This window comes from Cololabis saira, chromosome 22, assembly GCF_033807715.1.
Source record: "Cololabis saira isolate AMF1-May2022 chromosome 22, fColSai1.1, whole genome shotgun sequence".
Classification (NCBI taxonomy): domain Eukaryota; kingdom Metazoa; phylum Chordata; class Actinopteri; order Beloniformes; family Belonidae; genus Cololabis; species Cololabis saira.
In genome coordinates this window covers 37,978,155-38,003,276 of record NC_084608.1, presented here as the reverse complement: position 1 = coordinate 38,003,276, position 25,122 = coordinate 37,978,155, and the positions used below count along the sequence as shown (strand labels likewise).

The following is a 25,122-nucleotide window of genomic DNA, read 5'->3' as shown; positions in this document are numbered from 1 at the left end:
GCAGGGTGGAGAGGCTGACGGGCCACACCTGTGTCCCGTCAGCCTCTCCACCCTGCCACACACCCCCATCGTCAAACTCAGGCCGGGGTCCGTCCGGCCCGAGCCTACTCCCCCCCCGCCCCCCTCGGAACGGGAGAGGAAGCCCGGAACCGCCGTCTGCGCCCCCGGGCCTTCCTGGGTCGGGAGGCCGCCCTCGGCGCCGGGCCGACCAGCGGGAACGGTCGGGAGGCCGTCCTCGGCGCCGGGCCGACCGCCGAGAAAGCCGCTTTCGGGACCGGGCCCATGGTGGCCTCGGGCCGGACGGCATAATCTTTACTGGAAATATATGTTTATATTTTGTTACATATGTATTGGAGCAATTGTCTGATGTTCTTTGTACACAACTTCTTCTCAATAAAAAAATTAAACTGCTGCTCCGGTTAAATTACACCGTGAAAACTTACAGAGCACGAACGTTTAACTGAATATTCATTTATGACAAAAGAGTTTGAAAAGTCAGTAACAGTTATATGAACATATTACAATAAAACTAATTTGAAAATAAAAAAAACAATGCAATAGTATAAACTGTAAACTGGGTAGATGTGTTTTAAAGTTAAATAATTATAATAATACAACCTTTAAACTAGGTAGAGGTGTTTTAAAGTTAAATAATTATAATAATATAACATTTAAACTAGGTAGAGGTGTTTTAAAGTTAAATAATTATAATAGAATAACATTTAAACTAGGTAGAGGTGTTTTAAAGTTAAATAATTATAATAAAATAACATTTAAACTAGGTAGAGGTGTTTTAAAGTTAAAAAATTATAATAATATAACATTTAAACTAGGTAGAGGTGTTTTAAAGTTAAAAAATTATAATATTATAACCTTTAAACTAGGTAGAGGTGTTTTAAAGTTAAAAAATTATAATAAAATAATATTTAAACTAGGTAAAGGTGTTTTAAAGTTAAATAATTATAATAAAATAATATTTAAACTAGGGAGAGGTATTTTAAAGTTAAATAATTATAATAGAATAACATTTAAACTAGGTAGAGGTGTTTTAAAGTTAAATAATTATAATAATATAACATTTAAACTAGGTAGAGGTGTTTTAAAGTTAAATAATTATAATAGAATAACATTTAAGCTAAGTAAAGGTGTTTTAAAGTTAAATAATTATAATAGAATAACGTTTAAACTAGGTAGATGTGTTTTAAAGTTAAATAATTATAATAAAATAACATTTAAACTAGGTAAAGGTGTTTTAAAGTTAAATAATTATAATAAAATAATATTTAAACTAGGGAGAGGTATTTTAAAGTTAAATAATTATAATAAAATAACATTTAAACTAGGTAGAGGTGTTTTAAAGTTAAAAAATTATAATATTATAACCTTTAAACTAGGTAGAGGTGTTTTAAAGTTAAATAATTATAATAAAATAATATTTAAACTAGGTAAAGGTGTTTTAAAGTTAAATAATTATAATAAAATAATATTTAAACTAGGGAGAGGTGTTTTAAAGTTAAATAATTATAATAATATAACATTTAAACTAGGTAGAGGTGTTTTAAAGTTAAATAATTATAATAGAATAACATTTAAGCTAAGTAAAGGTGTTTTAAAGTTAAATAATTATAATAGAATAACGTTTAAACTAGGTAGATGTGTTTTAAAGTTAAATAATTATAATAGAATAACATTTAAACTAGGTAGAGGTGTTTTAAAGTTAAATAATTATAATAGAATAACATTTAAACTAGGTAAAGGTGTTTTAAAGTTAAATAATTATAATAGAATAACATTTAAACTAGGTGGAAGTGTGTGGAAGTAAAGTAATTAAATAAAATCAAATGTAACTGAGGTAGAGATCTCTGAAGGTTCATCTCTACCTCATTTAATTCTCATGAACGCCCCAGTGAGTCATCAACGCCGTAAAGTTTCTAAGAGTTGGTGTTTGATTCAGCTGAAATTATGCAAATGTTGCTGTTTCTTATGCTTGTGCACCCACACGTGCACAAGCACAGCATCACTCAGCCGCTTCAGCTTCAGTCTGACCCTTATAAGGCTGGCAGGGTGGAGAGGCTGACGGGCCACACCTGGCTGCAGCTCCTCCACCCTGCCACATTTACATTCAACTGTCCTTTATATATTCTTTTATTTCTTTTCAATATGGTGTTCGAATCTCTGTATTTGTATGTTACCCTTGTTCTTAATTTCTTTCATTGTATTTAAAGATTTAAAAAAATGCAATAATATCCACTTTAGAGGGGTTTTAAAGTTAAATAAATATAATAATATAACCTTTAAACGGTTCAAAAGTTAAATAAATATAATAATATAACCTTTAAACGGTTCAAAAGTTAAATAAATATAATAATATAACCTTTAAACTGATAAAACGTTCAATAAATATAATAATATAAACTTTAAACTGATAAAACGTTCAATAAATATAATAATATAAACTTTAAACTGATAAAACGTTCAATAAATATAATAATATAAACTTTAAACGGTTCAAAAGTTAAATAAATATAATAATATAACCTTTAAACTGATAAAACGTTCAATAAATACAATAATATAATCTTTAAACAGTTGAAAAGTTAAATAAATATAATACAAAACCCAATGAAACATTCGTTATTTGAGCAGGAAATGAAACAAAGTACTAACATAAATCTGTTTAAAAAGAGATTATTCATAAAGAGGTAAATAGAAGAGGAAATGGGTTAACGTGGAGTGTGATAAACAAATAAAACAGAGAAAAATGGTATATTATCCTCGCTTAAGATATGTTTAGATATTTATGTGGATATTTATGTAGTTTATATTATATGTTGAGAGGGATAGTTATAATTATGTAATATATGTTATATATTTATTATGTATGTAGCATATATTTATATTTATGTAGTTTATATCGTGTATATTCATATAGATTTATATAATATTTGTATTTTCTAGATATTGATATAATATTTATGTAATATTTATATTTTCTATAAACTTATATGGATAATGTTGTAATAATAGGCATGTTTATGTGGTATTTATATAGACTATATTTATATGGATGTTGTGTAGATATAATATAAGCAATAATGTAAATTCATAGAGTTATAAAGGGGGAGGAACCAGGAACAAGTGTAAACTTCTTCTTCTCCTTTTCCAACCTATTTGCATTTGTTACTTATTAAAGGAGCTCAAACATCGACTCCATAAAAGAACAGAATAGAATAATAAACTTTATTATCAGTGTACCTGGGACAGTGAGACTTAAAGCAGCATCACCTCTCCAGTGCAAGACAAATAAGAAACAATAGTGCAAACAATAAGAAATATAAGAATATAAGAGATATAAATAATATAAAAAATATAAAAAAAACAAATGAAAAACAAACTTTAAAGTTTCTCTTAATCAAAAGGCGATCAAAACTATTAATATCTGTGCTCATTTTAAAGTTTTCTTGTAAACTCTTATCCCTCTTCATGTTTTTGTGAAATAAAGTAAAAAAAAGAACTCAGGTAATTTTTTGTCTTCATATTTTACTTATTCACTCATTTTTTTTTCATTCTTCCTACTTCTGTTAATCTTTACTGGAAATGTATATTTATTTTTTGTTACATAATTTTGGAGCAATTGTCTGATGTTCTTTAAAACTTCTTCTCAATAAAACTCAGGTAAATGATTCCTGTAGAAACAATTAAACTGCTGCTCCGGTTAAATTACACCGAGAAAACTTACAGAGCACGAACGTTTAACTGAATATTCATTTACGACAAGAGTTTGAAAAGTAAGTAACAGCAATGTAGACACTGCACATTCAACACTTAATAAATACATTTGACAATGACACGTAGTTCGGGAGGGGGGGGGGTCGGTGTCAAATCGATACTTGGCCCTCCCCCCTCCCTGTTTTTATGGCATTAATCACATGCACTCAACACCAGGGGCAGGAGGGGGTCCCACATCACCCGCGTTCCCTCGCCGGCCTGGGACAGGTGGGTCGGGTAACCCGGGCCTGGCGGGGCCCGCCGTGCAGCCTGGGGTGCCTTCTGGCAGTGCTGGACCCCCCCGGGGAGGGAAACGGTGCTGGACCCCCCCCCCCGGGGAGGGGGAAACGGTGCTGGACCCCCCGGGGAGGGGGAAACGGTGCTGGACCCCCCGGGGAGGGAAACGGTGCTGGACCCCCCGGGGAGGGAAACGGTGGTGGACCCCCCGGGGAGGGGGAAACGGTGCTAGACCCCCCGGGGAGGGGGAAACGGTGCTGGACCCCCCGGGGAGGGGGAAACGGTGCTGGAACCCCCGGGGAGGGGGAAACGGTGCTGGACCCCCCGGGGAGGGGGAAACGGTGCTGGACCCCCGGGGAGGGGGAAACGGTGCTGGACCCCCCGGGGAGGGAAACGGTGCTGGACCCGCCGGGGAGGGAAACGGTGCTGGACCCCCCGGGGAGGGAAACAGTGCTGGACCCCCCGGGGAGGGGGAAACGGTGCTGGACCCCCCGGGGAGGGGGAAACGGTGCTGGACCCCCCGGGGAGGGAAACGGTGCTGGACCCCCCGGGGAGGGAAACGGTGCTAGACCCCCCGGGGAGGGAAACGGTGCTGGACCCCCCGGGGAGGGGGAAACGGTGCTGGAACCCCCGGGGAGGGGGAAACGGTGCTGGACCCCCCCGGGAAGGGGGAAACGGTGCTGGACCCCCCGGGGAGGGAAACGGTGCTGGACCCCCCCGGGAAGGGGGAAACGGTGCTGGACCCCCCGGGGAGGGAAACGGTGCTGGACCCACCCGGGGAGGGGGAAACGGTGCTGGACCCCCCGGGGAGGAGGAAACGGTGCTGGACCCCCCGGGGAGGGAAACGGTGCTGGACCCCCCCGGGGAGGGGGAAACTGTGCTGGACCCCCCGGGGAGGATGAAACGGTGCTGGACCCCCCGGGGAGGAGGAAACGGTGCTGGACCCCCCCGGGGAGGGAAACGGTGCGTGAGTGTGTGTCTGTGTCGGTGAGAATGCGGTGTGGAAGGGTCCTGCCATGGAGGATTTGAGCCTCCATTGGCAGGACATCAAAACTTAATAATTTATCAATATTATATCATACAAAGATGGTTATTATTATTATTATTATTATTATTATTATTATTATTATTATTATTATTTATAGTATATCATATTATTATTAGTATAGATATCGGATAGATGAATGGATGAATGAATGGGATGCCTGGGTCTGGGGCCCTCCGTTGTCGGGCCTGCGCGAGTGTCGCCCTGTTGGGGGGTTCCCTCTCTCCGGGCCCGTCTCCGGTCCCCCCCGCTGCCTCTGCGGCGGGGCGACCCTCTGGTCTTGGAGGGCCACTTTTGTGGGGGACGGGTGCGCCTGCCCGCGTCGGCGGCCGGGGCGGCTCTGTCTCTCCGGGCCGGCCTGCCCCCTGCCGGGTGGGGGTCGTTGGCCTGAAGGGTGAGGGCCTCCTGGCCGCGTGTCTGGCCCGGACCGGGTGGCCGGGGATTGCCTGGGTCGCGGTCCGCCGCCGTGGGATCCCTGGCTGCTTCTTCTCGTGCCGTGGGGCCCCCTCGGCCGCCGCCGGGGGGGGGGGGGGGGCCTCGCAGGCGGTGGGTTGCCTCCCTCCTACTTCTCCCCTCTGTGGGGTTGCTGGTGGCCTGGGTTCCGGGCTCTTCCGTGTCCGCCTCTGGTCTCGCGGGTGGCGGGGTTGCTCCCCCCCCTCCCCCACTATAGATACACTTCAGGTGGAGCTTTGTTTGGTTTATTACACACACACACACACACACACACACACACACACACACACACACACACACACACGCATGATCATATACATACTCGCATACACACACATAGACATACACACTGGCTTGTTCACCTGCATGCTGGCTCTCTAAAAGCCCCCCCTGTCTAACGCCATTACTTGTCCCAAATGTAGCAGAGACAGCATTTCCCCATTTGATCTGCATGCTCTGGTTAGAGTACCAATAGGACAGGATCCTTATAAAAGTGCCAGGCACTCCTCTCTGATGTAACTTTAAAAACAATTTAAAATGATTCATGCGATCAAATGCCTTTGATGCATCTATGAAACCAATGAGTACAGTAGAATTATGTCTTCTGTAATTTTCCACCACCTCCTTCAGAGCATAAATACATAAATCAGTACTATGTTTAGCCTTAAAGCCAAACTGGTTAGCAGAGGTGCATAGATATACAGATAGTCTGTCAAGTAATATTCTCTCAAAAACCTTCGACAACACACTGGCTAGAGCAATTGGCCGATAATTATCCATACACCCCACCCGGCCCACTTTATCCTTGATGATAGGTACCAAGGTAACGGACAACATGGAGTCTGGTAATACACCATGAAACATAAAGCCTGTAAAACAAATAGCAAGGAGAACTGCTGCCCTCGGGCCTGCTAATTTAAAATGCTCTGCAGACATTTCATCTGGACCACAAGCCTTAGCATCAGCTAGCTCTGAGATGGCATGAAACACTTCCTTAGCTGTGATTTGCATAGTGTCTGAATTTACAATCTCACCTACTATGTAGGGGTCTCTCTTAAGACAATTAAATAGAGTAGAGTAATGTTTCGTCCACAGTTCAGCTATGTTATCACAACCAGAGACCCTCTCTACGGTGCTTGGTAGAGTTGTGGTGTTTGTGTTCAGAGCTCTCACCTCCTTCCAGAAACCAGTGACATCTTTATCAAGGAGCTTTTCTGCCATAGAATCCGCTCTGATTTGTTGTGCAAGCTTATTAACATAACGAATTGCATATTTATAATTAGAATTGGTGAACTTTTTCAAGTCAAGGGCAGGCCCCTCTCTGGGCCTTCCTGCATGGACCCAGCCCCTAAAGGCATTCTTGGCTTCAGCATGATAATGAGCCCAGGCCCGGGTCTACGAGGGTGCAAAAGCATGCATTGCACCCTCAGCTTATGTGTTTGCTGCTCAGTTGAAAATACGAAAAGAAAACTGACAAATGCGCGCGCGTCAGCCTGATTTATGGTTCCGCGTTAAATCAACGGTGTAGCCTACAGCGTAGGATACGCGGCGACGCGCACCATACGTTCGCGTCACCGTGTATCCTACGCCGTAAATTCTGCGTTGGGGCAACGCGGAACCATAAATCAGCCTTTAGTGTCCGTCACTGATCTGTCCAGCAGTTTCCTGCACCAGCAAGACGCTGCTCTCTGCTGCTCCGTTAACACAAAGTAACGATGGATATTCAGAAGTGGTTCAAGCACAACGACACAAGCAAGTTTACAGGACTGTCTCAGAAAATTAGAATATTGTGAGAAAATCCTTTATTTTTCTGTAATGCAATTAAAAAAAAAAATACATTCTGGATTCATTACACATCAACTGAAATATTGCAAGCCTTTTATTATTTTAATATTGCTGATTATGGCTTACAGTTTAAGATTAAGATTCCCAGAATATTCTAATTTTTTGAGATAGGATATTTGAGTTTTCTTAAGCTGTAAACCATGATCAGCAATATTAAAATAATAAAAGGCTTGCAATATTTCAGTTGATTTGTAATGAATCCAGAATGGATGACATTTTTGCATTACAGAAAATAAAGGACTTTATCACAATATTCTAATTTTCTGAGACAGTCTTGTATATTTATGGTTACATTTATTTTTGTTGTTATGTTTTATTTTCTGTTGCTAGATTGTCTGATGGGTGAGGTAGGCCAGACTAAATGTAGCATTTTCTTTGTTCTGCAGCGATATTGCTGCAAAAATGCCCCTGTAAATACACTTCAAATATTCTAATATTGCTATTATTCCACGTGAAATTATGGGAAAATGCATAATTTAGTGTTGAATAACGTGCCAGGCATGTGCACCCCCTCTGATCTGAAATGCACCCCTAGTCATCATTTTCTAGAACCGGCCCTGAATGAGCCACATACTTGCTCCACCCTGGCCTTACCCTGGATTTTTTATCAGCATAGGTATAGAGCGGTATGCTAGCCTCATATATAGCTCCCACAATATGTTCATACAAGGCACAAAGATCCTCACGGTGAGAGCTTTCATGACAGTTCACATCAGAACATAAAATAGCATCAATTGGCAAATGAACTTTACGCAACAGGGTATCAGTTCTTCCATAATATAATAGCTTGTTCACATTTGTAAGTTTAGACCAATCTAGTTTGTTCTTGCAAGTAAATTTCACCTCCTGAGATAGTTCGGGAAGACTGTCAAAATCTAATGTCATTATAAATGGAATATGGTCAGATATTGATGCCTCATAGACAATCTCTATAGAGCTTAGAATGTCATGGGCATCAGCGGTACTGAAACAGTGGTCAAGCCATGATGTTGTATGGCAGGCCTCGCTAACATATATAAAGCTATCTGCCGGTAATAGCATTTGAGAAGATAAAAAGATATTGTTATCATCACAAAATTGTAACAAAAATTTGGCAAATAAGGACTTTTTGTCAGATATGTTGGCATTCAAGTCACCCACTACATGAACACTGGTAGTGTGATTCTCTGAGATAAAAGAGTTGATAAAAGCATCCTATTCAGGTAATCATCCTCATTTTCTAGTGACTCATAAGGTGTATATACATTAAGGATAAGGATAAGAATATTTATTTTATTTTATTCTTTTTTACCTTTGCTGCCTCATCCTGTCACAAAGTTCTGCAGGGACAATGTTTCCTGACGGAACAAACAAGTGTTTCTAAGAGTTTTTTTCTTTGATTCAGCTGAAATTATGCAAATGTTGCAGTTTCTGGATTCTGAGGAACAAAGGCAAAAGAGTTCAGATAACCCAGAGGTATTGTGGAAGGTTTTTGCATAGGTTTACTTCCTTGAGGCATCGCACTCAACTGACAATAGTCTTAGTTGATACTTATAGTTGGGGGGACAAAACAATATCCAAATAAAAGTTAGCGTTGCACATGGGAAGGAAATATGTGGTTTACTGCAGTATCGGTATCAGGGGGTCAGGAGGTCAGAGATGGATGGAGTCACATGAGTCACCTCATATACTCAGTTAGTGCCTGATACGTGACGGTTACACAAGCAGATAACAACATATGCAGGTTAATCAGTAGGTTTATGTAAAGACGGTCAACATGAAACATTTTGCATAAAGATGCAACAATGAAGGTTTTATTAAAAAGACTGGAGGCTACTGGAACTTCCCACTGGAACCTCCCACTGGAACCTCCCACTGGAACCTCCCACTGGAACATCCCACAGGCGTTGATGATAAAACTCTACTCTACTCTACTCTCCTTTCACCGTCCAAGGAGCAGCATCACCATGGAGAAGATGTTGTTCGGTCTCTTGTTTTTCTCAGGTCAGTTATTACTTTATTATTATCTGATGGTGTTTTAAAATTGTGTTATAATAATGGAGGTAGGCAGTACTGGAGTTGAGGGGGGGTGAGGGGGGATGAGGGGGGACGGCATCCCCCCCTGAAATAAAAACGGTCCAAATCATCCCTCCTGTAAAACTGCTGTAAACTCCTGTAAAACTAATCCCTCCTTTCCATCCCTTATGTCATTTCATCAGTGAATGTGGTTTAACTTCTATTTCAACATTTAGGGCCCGATTTACTAAAGGTTTGCGTGTGTTTAAACCTGTGCAAACTTGACATCACCCGCAAACCAAAGTGCCAGTTGATCTACTAACAGCGTGCAAAGACGACTGCGTCTCTGAAATGCGCAAAATTGCACACGTAATTCAGTTAGTACTTTTGCCCTGATGAATAATCAATATGGGGCGTACCCGGCAGAAATCCTAAATACTGGGAGGGGAAGATGCAAATTGGTCCATTTACCACGCGCAATGAGATTTACCAAGCCTGAAAGTAATTGCGCGTATTGTGATTGCGTCTGTATTTAATACGTTCGAAAGGAAGGTGCTAATCTGCTACTGCTGTTATTGTGGCAAGGAGGCGACATCCAAAATCAAAGAATACGCAGAGAGAGACTCTTTATTCTGCTGCATGCTATTTTAAAAATGGTTGCACAAGTTTTATTAAAGGCCACTTTTTCTTTAGTTCTTCGCCTTATATCTTTGCCACCTTCTCTTATTGTGCCCCCCTCCACTCGCCCACAAGCAGGCCAAGCCTTTGTGCCAAAACTTTGTATTTTATTGATTACTTATCTTATTGAACGTGAAATCATCCTTCGTAAATTACATTTAATTAAAACCCGTGCTTATTAATCACAAAACACAGGTTAAACATCATGACCAAATCCGCTCCGTCCCGCTGTGTCAGTATCAGCGCAGAGACTGCAGCTTCTCCTGAATTATGGTTCTGCGTTAAATCGACGGCGTAGCCGACGCGTAGGGTCGCGGTGCGGTGTGCGTCGCCGCGTACCCTACGCCGTCGGTTCTGCGTTGGTGTGACGCGGAACCATAAATCATCCTTTAGTGTGCGCTCTGTGCGCTGTTCTGAACACTTCTCTTCTTTCATATGATGGTCCCGTCTGTCACACATTTACTGTCAGTGTTTGCTATATAATATATAATATTTGCAATATACTGTGGACATCTGAATAAAAACTTAACTCATAAATAGATGAATCAAAGCGCTCTCCAGCTCTGTGTCTGATTGTCTTTTTCTCCTCAGATCATGCCGAGCACCGCGGGGTCACGCAAACCCGACCAATTAAATATTAAAATCAAATTCAGTCCTGTGGCCCGTTTTTCTATTTCGTATTTTTGATCTGTGCCTAAAATTGAAATATGAAAAACCAGACGTTTTTCCGTTTTTTGTGTTACCAACTGTATTTATTCTATCGTAGGTTTTCTCCGATATTGCGTTTCTTTTGGTAATGTTTAAATGTCTTTGCTGTAGTTCATGAATGTGTTTATTTGCCTCTTCCACTAATATCTCTAACTCCAACTCGTTCAATTTCATTTTGCGCTTGTGACTTGTGACTGTGCTTTCCATCCAGACTCTCCATGGCGCAAACGTAAGACACGCAACACCTCATTTAAATACTGCTGTTTGCACCTGTTATCAATTGCGCACGCAATCTTAGTTGATCACCCGCAAAACACACAAGAACAGCACGTGCAAACTTTTTCAGTGCACACGCAATTTAGTACTCTTTATTTAGGATCTTAGTAAATCGGGCCCATAGAGTCATCACCAGAAAAAATAACTTATTTGACAATTTTCACCTGTTTCAAGTAACTTTTCACTTGAAATAAGTAGAAAAATCTGCCAGTGGAACAAGATTTATCTTCTTATTACAAGCAAACAAATCGTGTTCCACTGGCAGATTTTTCTACTTATTTCAAGTGAAAATTTACTTGAAACAGGTGAAAATTGTCAAATAAGTTATTTTTCTGGTAATGACTCTTGTTTTAAGTGTAATGAGATTTTATTTTACTAAAAATGAGACATTTTAACTAGAAATGAGACAAATATTCTTGTTAAGATTCAGAGTTTTTGCAGTGTGTGTGTGATTAACCCTGATTAAATAGACCGAGCTAATTGATGGTATCACTGCTCCCCCTAGTGGACAGATCCATAAACACATTTGATACAATAACACAAATGGCTCTTACATTTAGTTCATTACTGAAGTTTAGTTCATAAAATTTACACGACTTTATTATATAATCATTAACTGTAACCTGTTGTGATGAATGTTTTTATGTGTCATCTTTAATGTCACTATTTGAAATGTAAACATTATAATTGTTTTAACACAAGGAGCATTTCTTAAATATGGTGTGTGTGAAGTAAAGTAGCAGTTATATATCAGTGTGTGTTTTCATTGTACATGTCCATATATATACATATATACTATATATATATATATATATGTATATATATATATATATATATATATATATATATATATATATATATATATATATATATATAGTATATATATATACTATATATATATATATATATGTATATATATATATATATATATATATATATATATATAGTATATATGTAATGGGAAATTTTGGTGTAACATATATATTGCTTCAAGACTAATGCAATAGTGCAATGCAATAATAATGTATTAGTTTTGCCTTTTAAGTTGAATTATTGAAATCAATGAACTTTTATACCATATTCTAATTTTCCGACCTTCACCATATTTATATTTACTTGCATGAACATCTGGGCTGATGTGGACGTACATTACAGTTTTAAGTGTAATGAGATTTTTTTACTAAAATGAGACATTTTAACTAGAAATAAGACAAATATTCTTGTTAAGATTTTGAGTTTTTGCAGTGATCCATGTTATTTATCCTGTGAAGGACAGAGTCATATTGATAAGTTCAGAAAAGTGTTTTTTATTGTAGTGTTTTGATGTATTTGATGTAAGCCCAGTGGATATTTAAAGCTTACAGAAGGCTGCATTTAACTGCTGCTATGTCATTCCTGCAGGATTTCTGCAGCTGTTTTGGTCACTTATATTATTTGTAATCAGCACAAATTATCTGTCCCCATATGATCAAATCCTCCATCCCCCCTGATTGTTTTTTACAACTCTAGTTCTGGAGGTAGATAACAGTGTTAGCTTAAAGTGACTGTAATTAACAAAGGAGTTGATATTTTCCCTCAGAGTGCTTGGTCCTCTCCACCTGCCTCGTCCGTCACTACCACTTCGTTGGTCAGAACTTGACTTGGACCGAAGCTCAGAAATACTGCAGAGAGAAACACACGGACCTGGCCACCATGCAGAACGATGGGGAACAGAACCAACTCTGGAACACACTTTCATCTGCTGGTTCCAGCTCTGACGTCTGGATCGGTCTGAGGCATGAAGTCGACTGGAAGTGGTCTGATGGGTTCAACGGTACCGGGGCTGACTACAGGGACTGGGGAAGTGGCTATCCAATCTTTTACTCATGCCGATACTTCTGTGTATTCATGTATTCATCATCATGGAGGGACTATGATTGCCAGCAAAGCCTACCCTTCCTGTGTTACAAAGGTAAGACTATGGAGCATGTTAGGGTTTTAAGCAGTTTTGAACCCAACTAACCTCCTCTTTTATCACTTTATCTGCAGGATCACAGCAGAATCCTGAATATGTTCATGTGACCGAGAGGATGAACTGGTCCAGCGCTCAGAGTTACTGCAGGGAGAACTTCATAGACCTGGCCATTATGAGGAACGATGCAGAGAACCAGGCGGCCCAGAGGGAAATACCTGATGGATACTGGCCTTGGATTGGCCTGTATAGAGATCCAACCTTTAACTGGTCTGATGGGAGCAGCTTCCTCTTTGAAAACTGGGAGCCTGCTACTAATCCCTTGAACTCGATGAGAGTTATTTGTGGTGTTTCTTCAGGCAGCTCAGGAAAATGGAGGTTTCTGTCGTGTGAAACCAGATTACCGTTTGTCTGCTACAGTTATGACAGTGAGTGTTTTAGGGAGTAAACATAGAACAACATATACAATTAATGTAGGAAGTAAATATGTACTGATATTTCTGTTTTCAGTAGAAAACCATGTTTTATTTCTCTTCCCATTCAACACCAGGCGTGAAGAAGACGATGGTGAAGGTGAAAGTGAAGGTGGACGGCTCTGTGGACCTGAAGGACCCGGCGGTGCAAGAACAACTCCTGAAACAGGCAAGTGTGGGACGGAAACGCTGTCATTTCTGGAAGTTTTAATGACAACTAAAGCTGCAAGCAGCGATGAACGGGCCCTCGCACTCACGGCCACCGCCCCCAAAACGACACCACCCACGACTTCCTATGTCAAACCATTCAAAAGTTATAGCAGAAAAAAGGGACAACCAATCAGAAGAAGGGGCGGGGCTAAATCAGGCCAATGAAGGTCAAGGACTCCATACAGAATCTGATGACACCACCCACGACTCATTATGTCAAACCATTCAAAAGTTATGGCAGATAAAAGTATTCTAGGGGGCGCTGTTGAGCCGTTAGGCCACGCCCATTAATGCAAACCATGAAATATCAAATTTATCACCAGGCCTGGCTTGCATGCAAAATTTGGTGACTTTTGGAGAACTATCAAATACGGACCAATCAGATGAAGGGGGGGTGCGCTTTTTGGCGTCTAGCGTCGCCACGGTAACACTTTTGAAAGAGAAAAGTAATGCGCGTAGTCGCAGGATGGAGACGCTCATTTTGATGTATAACACACCTGGGTGCACGTTACGGTTCGGGCTGAATTAACTGCCAAATGATTGGCATAAATTTCGCCAAAATGACACGACTAATTCAAAATGTTCAAAATGGCCGACTTCCTGTTCGGTTTCGGCCATGGCGCCAAGAGACTTTTCTTTAAGTTGTGACATGATACAGGTGTGTACCGATTTTCGTGCATGTACGTCAAACCGTATTGTGGGGCTTGAGGAACAAAGTTTTCTAGGGGGCGCTGTTGAGCCGTTAGGCCACGCCCATTAATGCAAACCGCTAAATATCACATTTATCACCAGGCCTGACTTGGTGATACATTTGGTGACTTTTGGGGCACGTTTAGGGGGAAAAGACCCTCAATTCGTTGGAAAAATAAAGAAGAAAGAAGATTTCCTCCAGATACATTAGGGCCCTAGCACTGTCAGTGCTAGGGCCCTAATTAAACAACCACCATAGGTTGAGTTTGTGTTTGAAAGTGTGTCCTGTTTGTGTCTCCAGCTCCAGGACAAGCTGAAGGAGGACGGAGTGGACGGAGTCACCCTGAAGTGGAAAAAGCAGAAGGATGGAGAAGTTTTCCACAAGGAGGACGAGTTGTGAGATAGAAGGGTTAGACAGATTTTAGGGACTCTAAATCTTCCCAGGTCTGTCCCAATACTCCCACTACTCCTACTTTCAGCACCAGCCCTAAAATCAGGAAGCTGAGAGCCAAAAGCTGTTTTAATTTCTGCTGTAGCGCTGTTAATATGCCACTTTATTAAGTTTTAATATGTTTTCAGGCGTAAAAGTAACCGTTAAGATCCCCAACCTGGGCTCAGTTTATCCAAATAACGCCCGTTAAGAGATTTGTTGCTGCTGTTACCATGGTTAACCCTGATTAAATGGACCGAGCTAATTGATGGTATCACTGCTCCCCCTAGTGGACAGATCCATAAACACATTTGATACAATAACACAAATGGCTCTTACATTTAGTTCATTACTGAAGTTTAGTTCATAAAATCTACACGACTTTATTATATAATCATTAACTGTAACCTGTTGTGATGAATGTTTTTATGTGTCATCTTTAATGTCACTATTTGAAATGTACACATTATAATTGTGTTGACATGAGGAGCATTTCTTAAATATGGTGTGTGAAGTAAAGTAGCAGTTATATATCAGTGTGTGTTTTCATTGTCTGAATATGGTGTACATGTATATATATATATATATATATATATATATATATATATATATATATATATATATATATATATATATATATACAGTATATATATATATATATATATATATATATATATATATATATATATATATACAGATATATATATATATATATATATATATATATATATATATATATATATATACAGATATATATATATATATATATATATATATATATATATATATATATATATATATATATATATATATATATATATATATATATATATATAGTAATGGGAAATTTTGGTATAACATATATTTTGGCTTGTATGCTTTAAGACTAATGCAATAGTGCAATGCAATAATAAAAAAAAGAACATTAATCATGTTTTTGTGATACATTTCTCTTTGGTTTACCCTGTATACATATGACGTACATATGGGACTGGGACCGGGCCTTAATGTAGAGACCATTTACTTCTCAAACCGCCACTGCCTGGCAAATACCAGCCTCTCCAATGTTCCAATATCATTTTATTCCTTAGTGTTGAACCAGGCATTGCCACTTGGAACATAAAACAAACAAATATAAATATCCACCTGCTATTTCTTCGTTCCGTTCTCCTGAACACATGGTCAAAAATCTTTTTGCCTCCACAGCCGCCTGCACTGCAAAAACTCTAAATCTTACCAGGGATATTTGTCTTATTTCTAGTTAAAATGTCTCATTTTTTGTAAAAGAAAATCTCATTACACTTAAAACAAGAGTTATTACCAGAAAAATAACTTATGGTATCACTGCTCCCCCTAGTGGACAGATCCATAAACACATTTGATACAATAACACAAATGGCTCTTACATTTAGTTCATTACTGAAGTTTAGTTCATAAAATCTACACGACTTTATTATATAATCATTAATATGGTGTGTGAAGTAAAGTAGCAGTTATATATCAGTGTGTGTTTTCATTGTACATGTCTATATATATATATATATATATATATATATATATATATATATATATATATATATATATATATATATATATATATATATATATATATATATGTTCAGTTTAGTTCATATAATTTATAGTTTCAGTTAAAAAGATGTTTCCTTGAATGATACATTAAAAAGTCGCAGTACTGCCTCCTACTGGCTAATGCTGGGATTGCAGCTAAATGTTTGTCAAATGTTGAAAACTTTATACAGGAAGTAGAGTCTGTAACAACTAGAGCACATGTTAGGTTCCAGTGAGTGTTGGCAACTACAGCTTACAGCTTGTTGGAGTTGCATCGTCGGTATGTATGCATACATTTGTCTGTATTTTGCCATCATATGTTTATGCTTAAGTGGCAACTTTATATTCATAATTATGTTATGTATTTTCTTTGTAGTTTCACACTTTGCTTCTGCAATAAACCTGTGGAAAGAGAAAACCCAGAGTCTTGCTTGGAGTTGAGTGTTTAGCTGCCTGTCAATACATGCAACAGACGCATTGAGGACAGAACATATATATATATATATATATATATATATATATATATATATATAAGTAATGGGAAATTTTGGTATAACATATATTTTGTCTTGTATGCTTTAAGACTAATGCAATAGTGCAATGCAATAATAATGTATTAGTTTTGTCCTTTAAGTTGAATTATTGAAATCAATTAACTTTTATACCATATTCTAATTTTCCGACCTTCACCATATTTATATTTACTTGCATGAACATCTGGGCTGATGTGGACGTACATAGCATTTCAGTTGATGTATGGTTGGCTGTCTACAGCCATGCAAGTTCAATGCAATTAAAGCACTTTAAATCAAAGCTTTTTAATGTTTCATATAAAATAAATACATTTCTATGCAGTTTAGAAGTTTTGGGTTGTTCCCTTTTTTTGGTTCCTGCGCTGCTGAAATCGTGGCGTCACTTATTTCTATTTCTTTTTTTTTTTTTCTTTTTTCTTTATTTTTAAGAAATTTTACAATATATATGGAAAAAAGGGGGAAAAATAGAAAAGGACATTAACAAACGGCACAGATGGGAAAATAAAAAGCACAGGGGGGAAGTAGATCAATATAATGTGTATATTTTAAGAGATAGAGCTAGGTCCAGGTCTCAAAGACATTAGTCTCTTTATCTTTGTTTGTCCACAATCTACTGTATCATTCATATTATAGAGCATAAAGTACTCAAAGCCAAGACAACAAAACACAATTAATCACATTAATAAATGCTAACTGTGTCCTGCTATGGTGAGGAACCATATTCCAAACGAGCTGTCCATTTCCTCCAGTATGTAGAGAATTTATCCATGCACAAGTTCAAGGAAAAAGTCAGTCTTTCCATGTCATATATTTCTTTCACAATTGTAATCCACTCCTCTTTCGATGGGGGCTCTTTTGATAGCCATCTCCTCGTAATAGCTTTTTTACTGGCTACCAACATTATTTTAATCAAGTATTTATCAGTAACATTGATTGTGGGGGAGATATTACCAAGATAAATTGTACAAAAATCGTGTTCAATCTCAAAGCCTACAACTGATTTAATTTTCTCCACTACATCCCGCCAGTAAGGTTGTATAATCGGACAGTCCCAAAAGACGTGGAAATGGTCCACTTGGGCATTTCCACATTCTCTCCAGCACCTTCCGTAACTTGGGTGACCTTTATGACTTTAATTTTGGGAGTAATAAAAAAACGAATCATGTTCTTCCAGGAAAATTCCCTCCAATGACCAGAACTGGAAGTGCTCATTTGAGTTTTGCAAATGTTTAGCCAATCATCTTCTGAAATGGTTATTTTTGCCTCTTTTTCCCAGGTGGATTTAACATAATGAGTGGAATAATCATTGAGAGAACAGGAGTAGATTCTGGAAATCAATTTCTGGTTTAACTTAGATTTGTATGCATCAATCATGATGTTAACTAAATCAGAGGTATCTTGCTCTGTTGTTTTTATATCACAGTTAAAAAAGGCTCTCACTTGTAGGTACCTGAAGAAGTCTTGGTTTTCCAAGTCATAGTTGTCTTTAAGTTTTTGAAAACAGTCTAGTCTCCCTTTACCAGAAATGAGACAGTACGTTGTGATGCCCTTCCACAACCACTGTTTGAAACGCCCATCCAGTTCGGCGGGTTTAAAATCCTTATCATGCGCCACCCATCGTAATATTTTGATATGATTTTCCAGTTTGTTCTTATAACATTCTGCAAACCAAATGTTTAGGGGTGTTTTTGTCCAGACAATTAGGTTTTGTTTATGCAGTATCTATAGATTTTTGTCTCCTAGCAAGCTTTGCAGGGGCATGTCTAATTGGCTTAGTTCTAGACTTTTCCATTTAGCATTATAATATGGGTTGCACCAATAAGTCAGGTACCTAAGCTGAGCAGATTTGTAATAGTTATCTATATTTGGAAGAGAGAGTCCACCTTTTTCTTTGGACAGTTGCAAAGTTTTGTATCTGATCTTTGGTTTAAGGCCTTTCCATATGAACCCAGATAGCATTCTCTTCCATTCCGTTAATTGCTTTTCAGGTATTTCTATTGGTATTGACAGAAAAAGAAAAGGCAATCGCGGCAAAATATTCATTTTAACTATATCTATTCGATTGTGTAAATCTAGTGGTAATAAACTCCATTTATCCAGGTCTGTCTTTATCTCTTTGGTAATTGGCAAATAGTTAGTTGCATAAATGTTGGATAAATCCTTTGGAATTTTTATTCCCAGATATTTGATAAAGTCATTCTCCCATCTAAAATTGCACAGATTCTTTATTTGTAAAGAAGGTGTATAATTAAACGAAATGATTTGTGTTTTATGAACTTGTTTAACTTGTAGCCCGAATCGTGAGCAAATATTTTTAAGGATGACATTAATTTGGGTAAACTCAAATCTGGTTGTGAAAGGGTGATCAATATGTCATCTGCATAAAGGCAGGGCTTGTATTCAGTGCCTTTGAAATAGATTCCTTTTATGTCTCGGTCTTCTCTAAAAGCCTGAGCCAGAGGTTCGATAAATAATGCAAACAAAGCCGGACTTAAGGGACATCCCTGCCGGCAGCCTCTTTCAAGTGACACAGGATTAGACAGACTACCGTTTATTTTGATTCTGGCTGAAGGGGAGTGATATCATTTTTTTATATATGAGATAATTTTAATATCAAAGCCAAATCTTTGTAATGTTAAGTATAGATATTCACAGCTAACTGAATCAAATGCCTTTTCGGCATCAAGGCTGAGGACAATGGATTCATCTTTATCTTTGCTCATTTGCTCCATTAAATGTAAAGCCCGTCTTACATTATCTTGTGTCTGTCTGGTTTTGAGGAACCCAGTCTGGTCTTCATCTATCATGTCCGGAATAATATTTTCTAATCTTTTTGCAATTATTGAAGCAAATAATCTGCAATCTAAGTTCAAAATCGATATCGGTCTATACGAACTGCATTCAGATTTATCTTTGCCCATTTTAGGAATTACTGAGATAATGGCATGCCTCCAAGAAGCTGGTGCTTCACCCCCATTAAGTATGAAGTTAAAGCATTTCAATAATGTTGGTGATAGTAATTCTCTGAATGTCTTATACCATTCAGCAGAATATCCATCTTCACCGGGCATTTTGCTTGTCTTGAGTCTCGATATAGCATTATCCAATTCTTTTTGTGTTATGTCATTCATCATATTTTTATTCTGTTCTATTCCAATGGATGGTAGATCCAGTGAGTTAAGAAAATCTGTAATACTTAAGGAGTCTACTCCTTTCGGTTGTGTGTACAGATCTTTATAGTAATTTACAAAGGACATTTGTATTTCTTTTAGTTTGTGACAAGTTTTTCCAGAATGCGTGTTCTTAATTTTATGGATGGATCTTTCTTCTTGTTGTCTTCTCATCCTCCAAGCTAACAGTTTTTTAGCTCTTGGTCTATTATCATAGTACTTTTGTTTGATGAACTTTGCCTTCATCTCCTCATATCTATCATATAGTTTATTTAGGTTTTGTTTAATAAGTTTTATCTGATCTAATAATTTGGGATCATTAAGTTCAACGTGTCTCATTTCTAGATCTTTTAGTTCCTGTAATAGGTGTTTTATTTGCTTCTCTTTTTCCCTCTTTTTAATTGAGGACCACAATATAAGTTTTCCCCTTATTACTGCCTTAGCAGCATCCCATACAGTACCTGGAGACACTTCACCGGTATCATTTTGTTCCAGGTATTCTTTAAATTCCTTATGAATGTATTGATTACATAAGGGGTCATTTAATAAGTTTGTGTTAAGCTTCCAAGTTGTATTTTTAATTTCAGTGTTAAGATGTAGGGACAGATATACACCAGCATGGTCTGAAATATCTTTGACCCCTATTTGGCAGTTTGAGATTCTATGTCTCTCTGAGTGAAACATAAGAAAGTAGTCGATTCTTGAATGAACATTATGGGGATGAGAGAAAAATGTAAATTGTCTTGCTGTTGGGTTTAATTCCCTCCAAACATCCATCATACCTGCTTCGAGGAGAAGTTTCTTAACAGTATCTGTCTCAGAATTAAGTCTTTTCGTTACATTAGTGGAGTCAAGCGAGGGTTGTAATTGTATATTCCAATCTCCACCACAAATAAGGACCCCCTCAGCCTCTTGAGCAACCAGATCAAATATTTTCTTCATAAATGTCTTATCATTACCTGGGGGTCTATACACATTTAAAAGTGTTACCTGCTTATGATCAATGTAACCTTTCACTAGAATGTATCTCCCTTCGGTATCCTTTATCTGTTTGGAGATTTGGAACACAACTTTGTTAGAGATTAATATTATAACTCCTCTTTTTTTCCCATGTTTATAGGATGAGTAGTATGCGTTTTTAAAGCCCAAATGTTTAAACTTCTCATGTTCTTTATCATTAAGGTGGGTTTCTTGCCAAAAGATAATATGTTGTTTTTCTCTCTTCATCTTAGTGATCAACTTGCTCCTTTTGATAGGATTTTGTAGACCATTAATATTTAAGGTAATAATCTTATATTCCTTATTCAGCATTATGACTCTTTAATTTTGATACACACATTTCCCACCTCTATTACTGTAAGCATGTAAATAAAAACCATCTGTGCTGAACATAACAATAAAACAAAAATAACCTCCAACAGTGAAGTAAAGTAACAACTTCTGAACAGGGAGGGGAAGCCTCCAAAGCAAGGGCCCCTCCAGATGAGTCCTAACATCATCCAAAAAGCAAAATTAGTTCGCTCAAACAATGGTTCGGTGTAGTTTAAGTCACCCCGTGGAACAGTCCAATCCGTATTTTTGTAATGTTCTTAGCTAAGAACTATGGCATTCAACACGTGTTCAATCAAAAGAGAGACCCGCACACACAGCGTGAAAGAACAACTCCCTTTTGCCTCCCTCTCATCGTCACTCATGCGTGCACCTCAGGTCATGCTCTCCCGATGTGTGAGAGCTCGCTGGAATCTCCGGAGCTTCTCTTTAGCTCGCTCGATGTCTGTGCCCCGGTTCCGACGTTTTGGGGAGCCACTGGTCTGCCATGCGTTTTCCGCCAGCTTCATATGGGGTGTCACGGCTGTCTGGGATGCGTTGTCGGGTGTATTGCTCGCGTCGGTTCCTTCGTCAGCTGTTAGTATCCCCCTTTTCAGCATATCCTCCGTCGCTTCATCCGCACTGTTGTATGTGGTGGGTCCTCCATCTCCCAGACTCTTTTTTTATTTTTTTCTCTTTTTTCCTCTTTTTCTCCTTTTTTCTTTCTTTTTTTCCTCTTTTTTCCCTCTTTTTTCCTCTTTTTTCTGTTTTTTTCCTCTTCTTTCCTTTTTTTCTTCTTCTTTTTTTCCTCTTTTTTCCTCTTTTTTTTCTCTTTTTTCCTATTTTTTCCTCTTTTTTCTTCTTTTTTCCCTCTTTTTTTCCTCTTTTTTCCTCTTTTTTTTCTCCTATTTTTTCTCTTTTTTTCCTCTTCTTTTCCTCTTTTTTCTGTTTTTCTGTTTTTTTCCTCTTCTTTCCTTTTTTTTTCTTCTTTTCCTCTTTTTTCCTCTTTTTTTCCTCTTTTTTTCCCTATTTTTTCTCTTTTTTTCCTCTTCTTTCCTCTTTTTTTCCTCTTCTTTCCTTTTTTTTTCTTCTTTTCCTCTTTTTTCCTCTTTTTTTCCTCTTTTTTTCCCTCTTTTTTCCCTATTTTTTCTCTTTTTTTCCTCTTATTTCCTCTTTTTTTCTCTCCTTTTCCCTATTTTTTTTCCTCTTTTTTCCTCTTTTTTTCCTCCTATTTTTTCTCTTTTTTCCTCTTTTTTTCCTATTTTTTCCTATTTTTTCTCTTTTTTTCCTCTTTTTTCTCTCTTTACCTATTTTTCCTCTTTTTTCTTCTTTTTTCCTCTTTTTTTCCTATTGTTTTCTCTTTTTTTCCTCTTCTTTCCTGTTTTTTTCCTCTTTTTTTCCTATTTTTTTCTCTTTTTTTCCTCTTCTTTTCCTTTTTTTTCCTCTTTTTTCCTCTTTTTTTCCTCTTCTTTCCTCTTTTTTTCCCTATTTTTTCCTCTTTTCTCTTTTTTCATTTTTTTCCTCTTTTTTTCCCTATTTTTTCCCTATTTTTTCTCTTTTTTTCCTCTTCTTTCCTCTTTTTTCCTCTTTTCTCCTATTTTTTCCTATTTTTTCTATTTTTTCCTCTTTTTTCCTCTTTTTTCCTATTTTTTCTCTTTTTTTCCTCTTCTTTCCTCTTTTTTTCTCTCTTTTTTTCCCTATTTTTTCCTCTTTTTTCTCTTTTTTCATTTTTTTCCTCTTTTTTTCCTCTTCTTTCCTCTTCTTTCCTCTTTTTTTCTCTCTTTTTTTTCCTCTTCTTTCCTCTTTTTTTCTCTTTTTTCCTCTTTTTTCCTATTTTTTTCTCCTATTTTTTCTCTTCTTTTCCTCTTTTTTCCTCTTTTTTCCCTATTTTTTCCTCTTTTTTCTCTTTTTTTCCTCTTCTTTCCTCTTTTTTTCTCTCTTTTTTCCTCTTTTTCCCTCTTTTTTTTCTTTTCCTATTTTTTTTCTCTTTTTTTCCTATTTTTTCTCTTTTTTCCATTTTTTATTTTAAACCCGGAGTTTAGCGGGTGCAGGTGTTTGAAATCTGAGTCCACGTTCTTTCAGCACTTTTCTCAAAGGCGCATATTCCTTCCTCTTTTTGATGATTTCTGCTGGGTAATCATGGTCGAAGTAAATTCTCTTCCCTTTGATCTGTATCTCTCTTTTTTCCCATGCGCTGCTGAGCACAAGTTCCTTGGTTTTAAACACGAGGAAATATGCGATCATGGATCTCGGGGCTGCTTGCGGTGGTGGTTTTGGTCCGAGTTACCGGTGGCAACGTTGTATTTTGAGGTCAATGTCAGGGAGTTGCAGCTCCGATTTAATGAAATTCTCCAGAAACTCACATGCATCGTTCCCATCCTCTCCCTCGGGGATCCCAAAGATGCGGAGATTATTTCTGCGGGAGCGTGTTTCTAAATCTGTTAGTTTAGACACAATGCGCTCTTGCTCCTTCAAAGCCTGGAGAAGCGAGTCCCTCGCGGTCGCACTCCACTCCTCCACTTCGGCCACTCGCGTCTCCATCTCCTCCATCCTAGCCTCCGTGTTTTTGAGTTCTGCCCCGATCTCGCTCAGTTTCTGATTAACTTCTTCTTTAAAGTTTCAGAGCTCTTCTCTCAAGTCTCTTTTGATTGTCTCACAAAATCCGCTCAAGTCTTTTTTTATGACCAGGGGCCTCATCTATAAAGCTTGCTTGCGCAGAAAAAGCGCCTGAAAGTTGCGGAAGCCACCTTCTACGCAAATCCTCGGATCTAAAAAGAAAAAACTAACCGAAAAATCTGCTTATCTTTACGGCAACTAGGACCCTCCCGTAAGAATTTACTTAAGACACGGGAACTGGCGACGCAGGCTGTGAGGTGGTGAAATGAAGCCAGATTCATGTCATACTCTTAATAATGTCATCACATATCACAACATATATCAGACTTAAAATAATAAAATAATAAAATAAAATAAAATAGCGCTGATCGTGTTCCTCTGTGTGTGAAGTCAGTCAGGACTCTGGTGCTGCTGGAGCTGCAGCCGCCGTGACACGCGGGGAACCTCCTCACACCCACCGCTTTGGGACAGAACAAATGAGGGGCTGCGTTTAGGGAGCCCCACGGAGCCCTTAAGGGACTCAGATTTTTTTTCATATATATGAGTTTTACGCGCGCGAAACCTTTAGGTGCGGGTGTAAACTTAAATGAGGGTCCCGCGTTAAAACGATGCAGAGCCTACGGCGTAGGGTACGCGGCGACGCGCACCTACGCCGTAGGCTCTGCGTTGGTGTAACGCAGAACGATAAACCCGCCCTGAGCAGCTCTGAGGAGAGACGGGAGGGGAGGAGGGGGAGGGGGGGGTGAAGCGGGGCTGCCGGGCCGTTTTCGTATCGCTTTCATACAGTGTCTTGATAATTTGCAATTTAAGGCTGAGCCTACCGGACAAAAACATGATTTTGAAAAGACGGGGGGACGTGTGTCCCCCTGTTGCGCCGGGGAACTCACGGCGTTTAGCGCAGCAACGGCGTGCTGCCACTCACTCGCTTTATTTTATTGTATACTATTTATATACTTATTCTAACTTTTACTGTGACCACCAAATAATGTGGTTTTCCTGTCCTCCACATCATCTACAACATCTAGGTCTCCGTGAAAGTCAGTGTCACAGTGGCGGGACACCCTCTCATTCATTCTGACGCCAAACAGGCAGCAGGAAGCCACTGCGCATGCTCAGTAGGCTCATCCATATGCATTTATGGGCGTGTAGAGGGCGGGATATGAGGCG

At 38.6% G+C, this 25,122-nt stretch overlaps 2 protein-coding genes across 2 annotated transcripts in view; both read left to right on the top strand.

The window, feature by feature from the left end:
• Positions 1-25,122, top strand: part of LOC133423619 (alpha-tectorin-like) — a 255,976-nt gene that overhangs the window by 13,294 nt on the left and 217,560 nt on the right. The window lies entirely within an intron of this gene.
• On the top strand, positions 9,276-15,318 carry LOC133423325 (secretory phospholipase A2 receptor-like). Its single transcript, XM_061713510.1, has 5 exons — positions 9,276-9,331; positions 12,585-12,956; positions 13,034-13,384; positions 13,507-13,598; positions 14,631-15,318. The coding sequence occupies exons 1-5, from the start codon at positions 9,295-9,297 to the stop codon at positions 14,727-14,729; spliced, it is 951 nt and encodes a 316-aa protein (XP_061569494.1). The 5' UTR covers positions 9,276-9,294; the 3' UTR covers positions 14,730-15,318.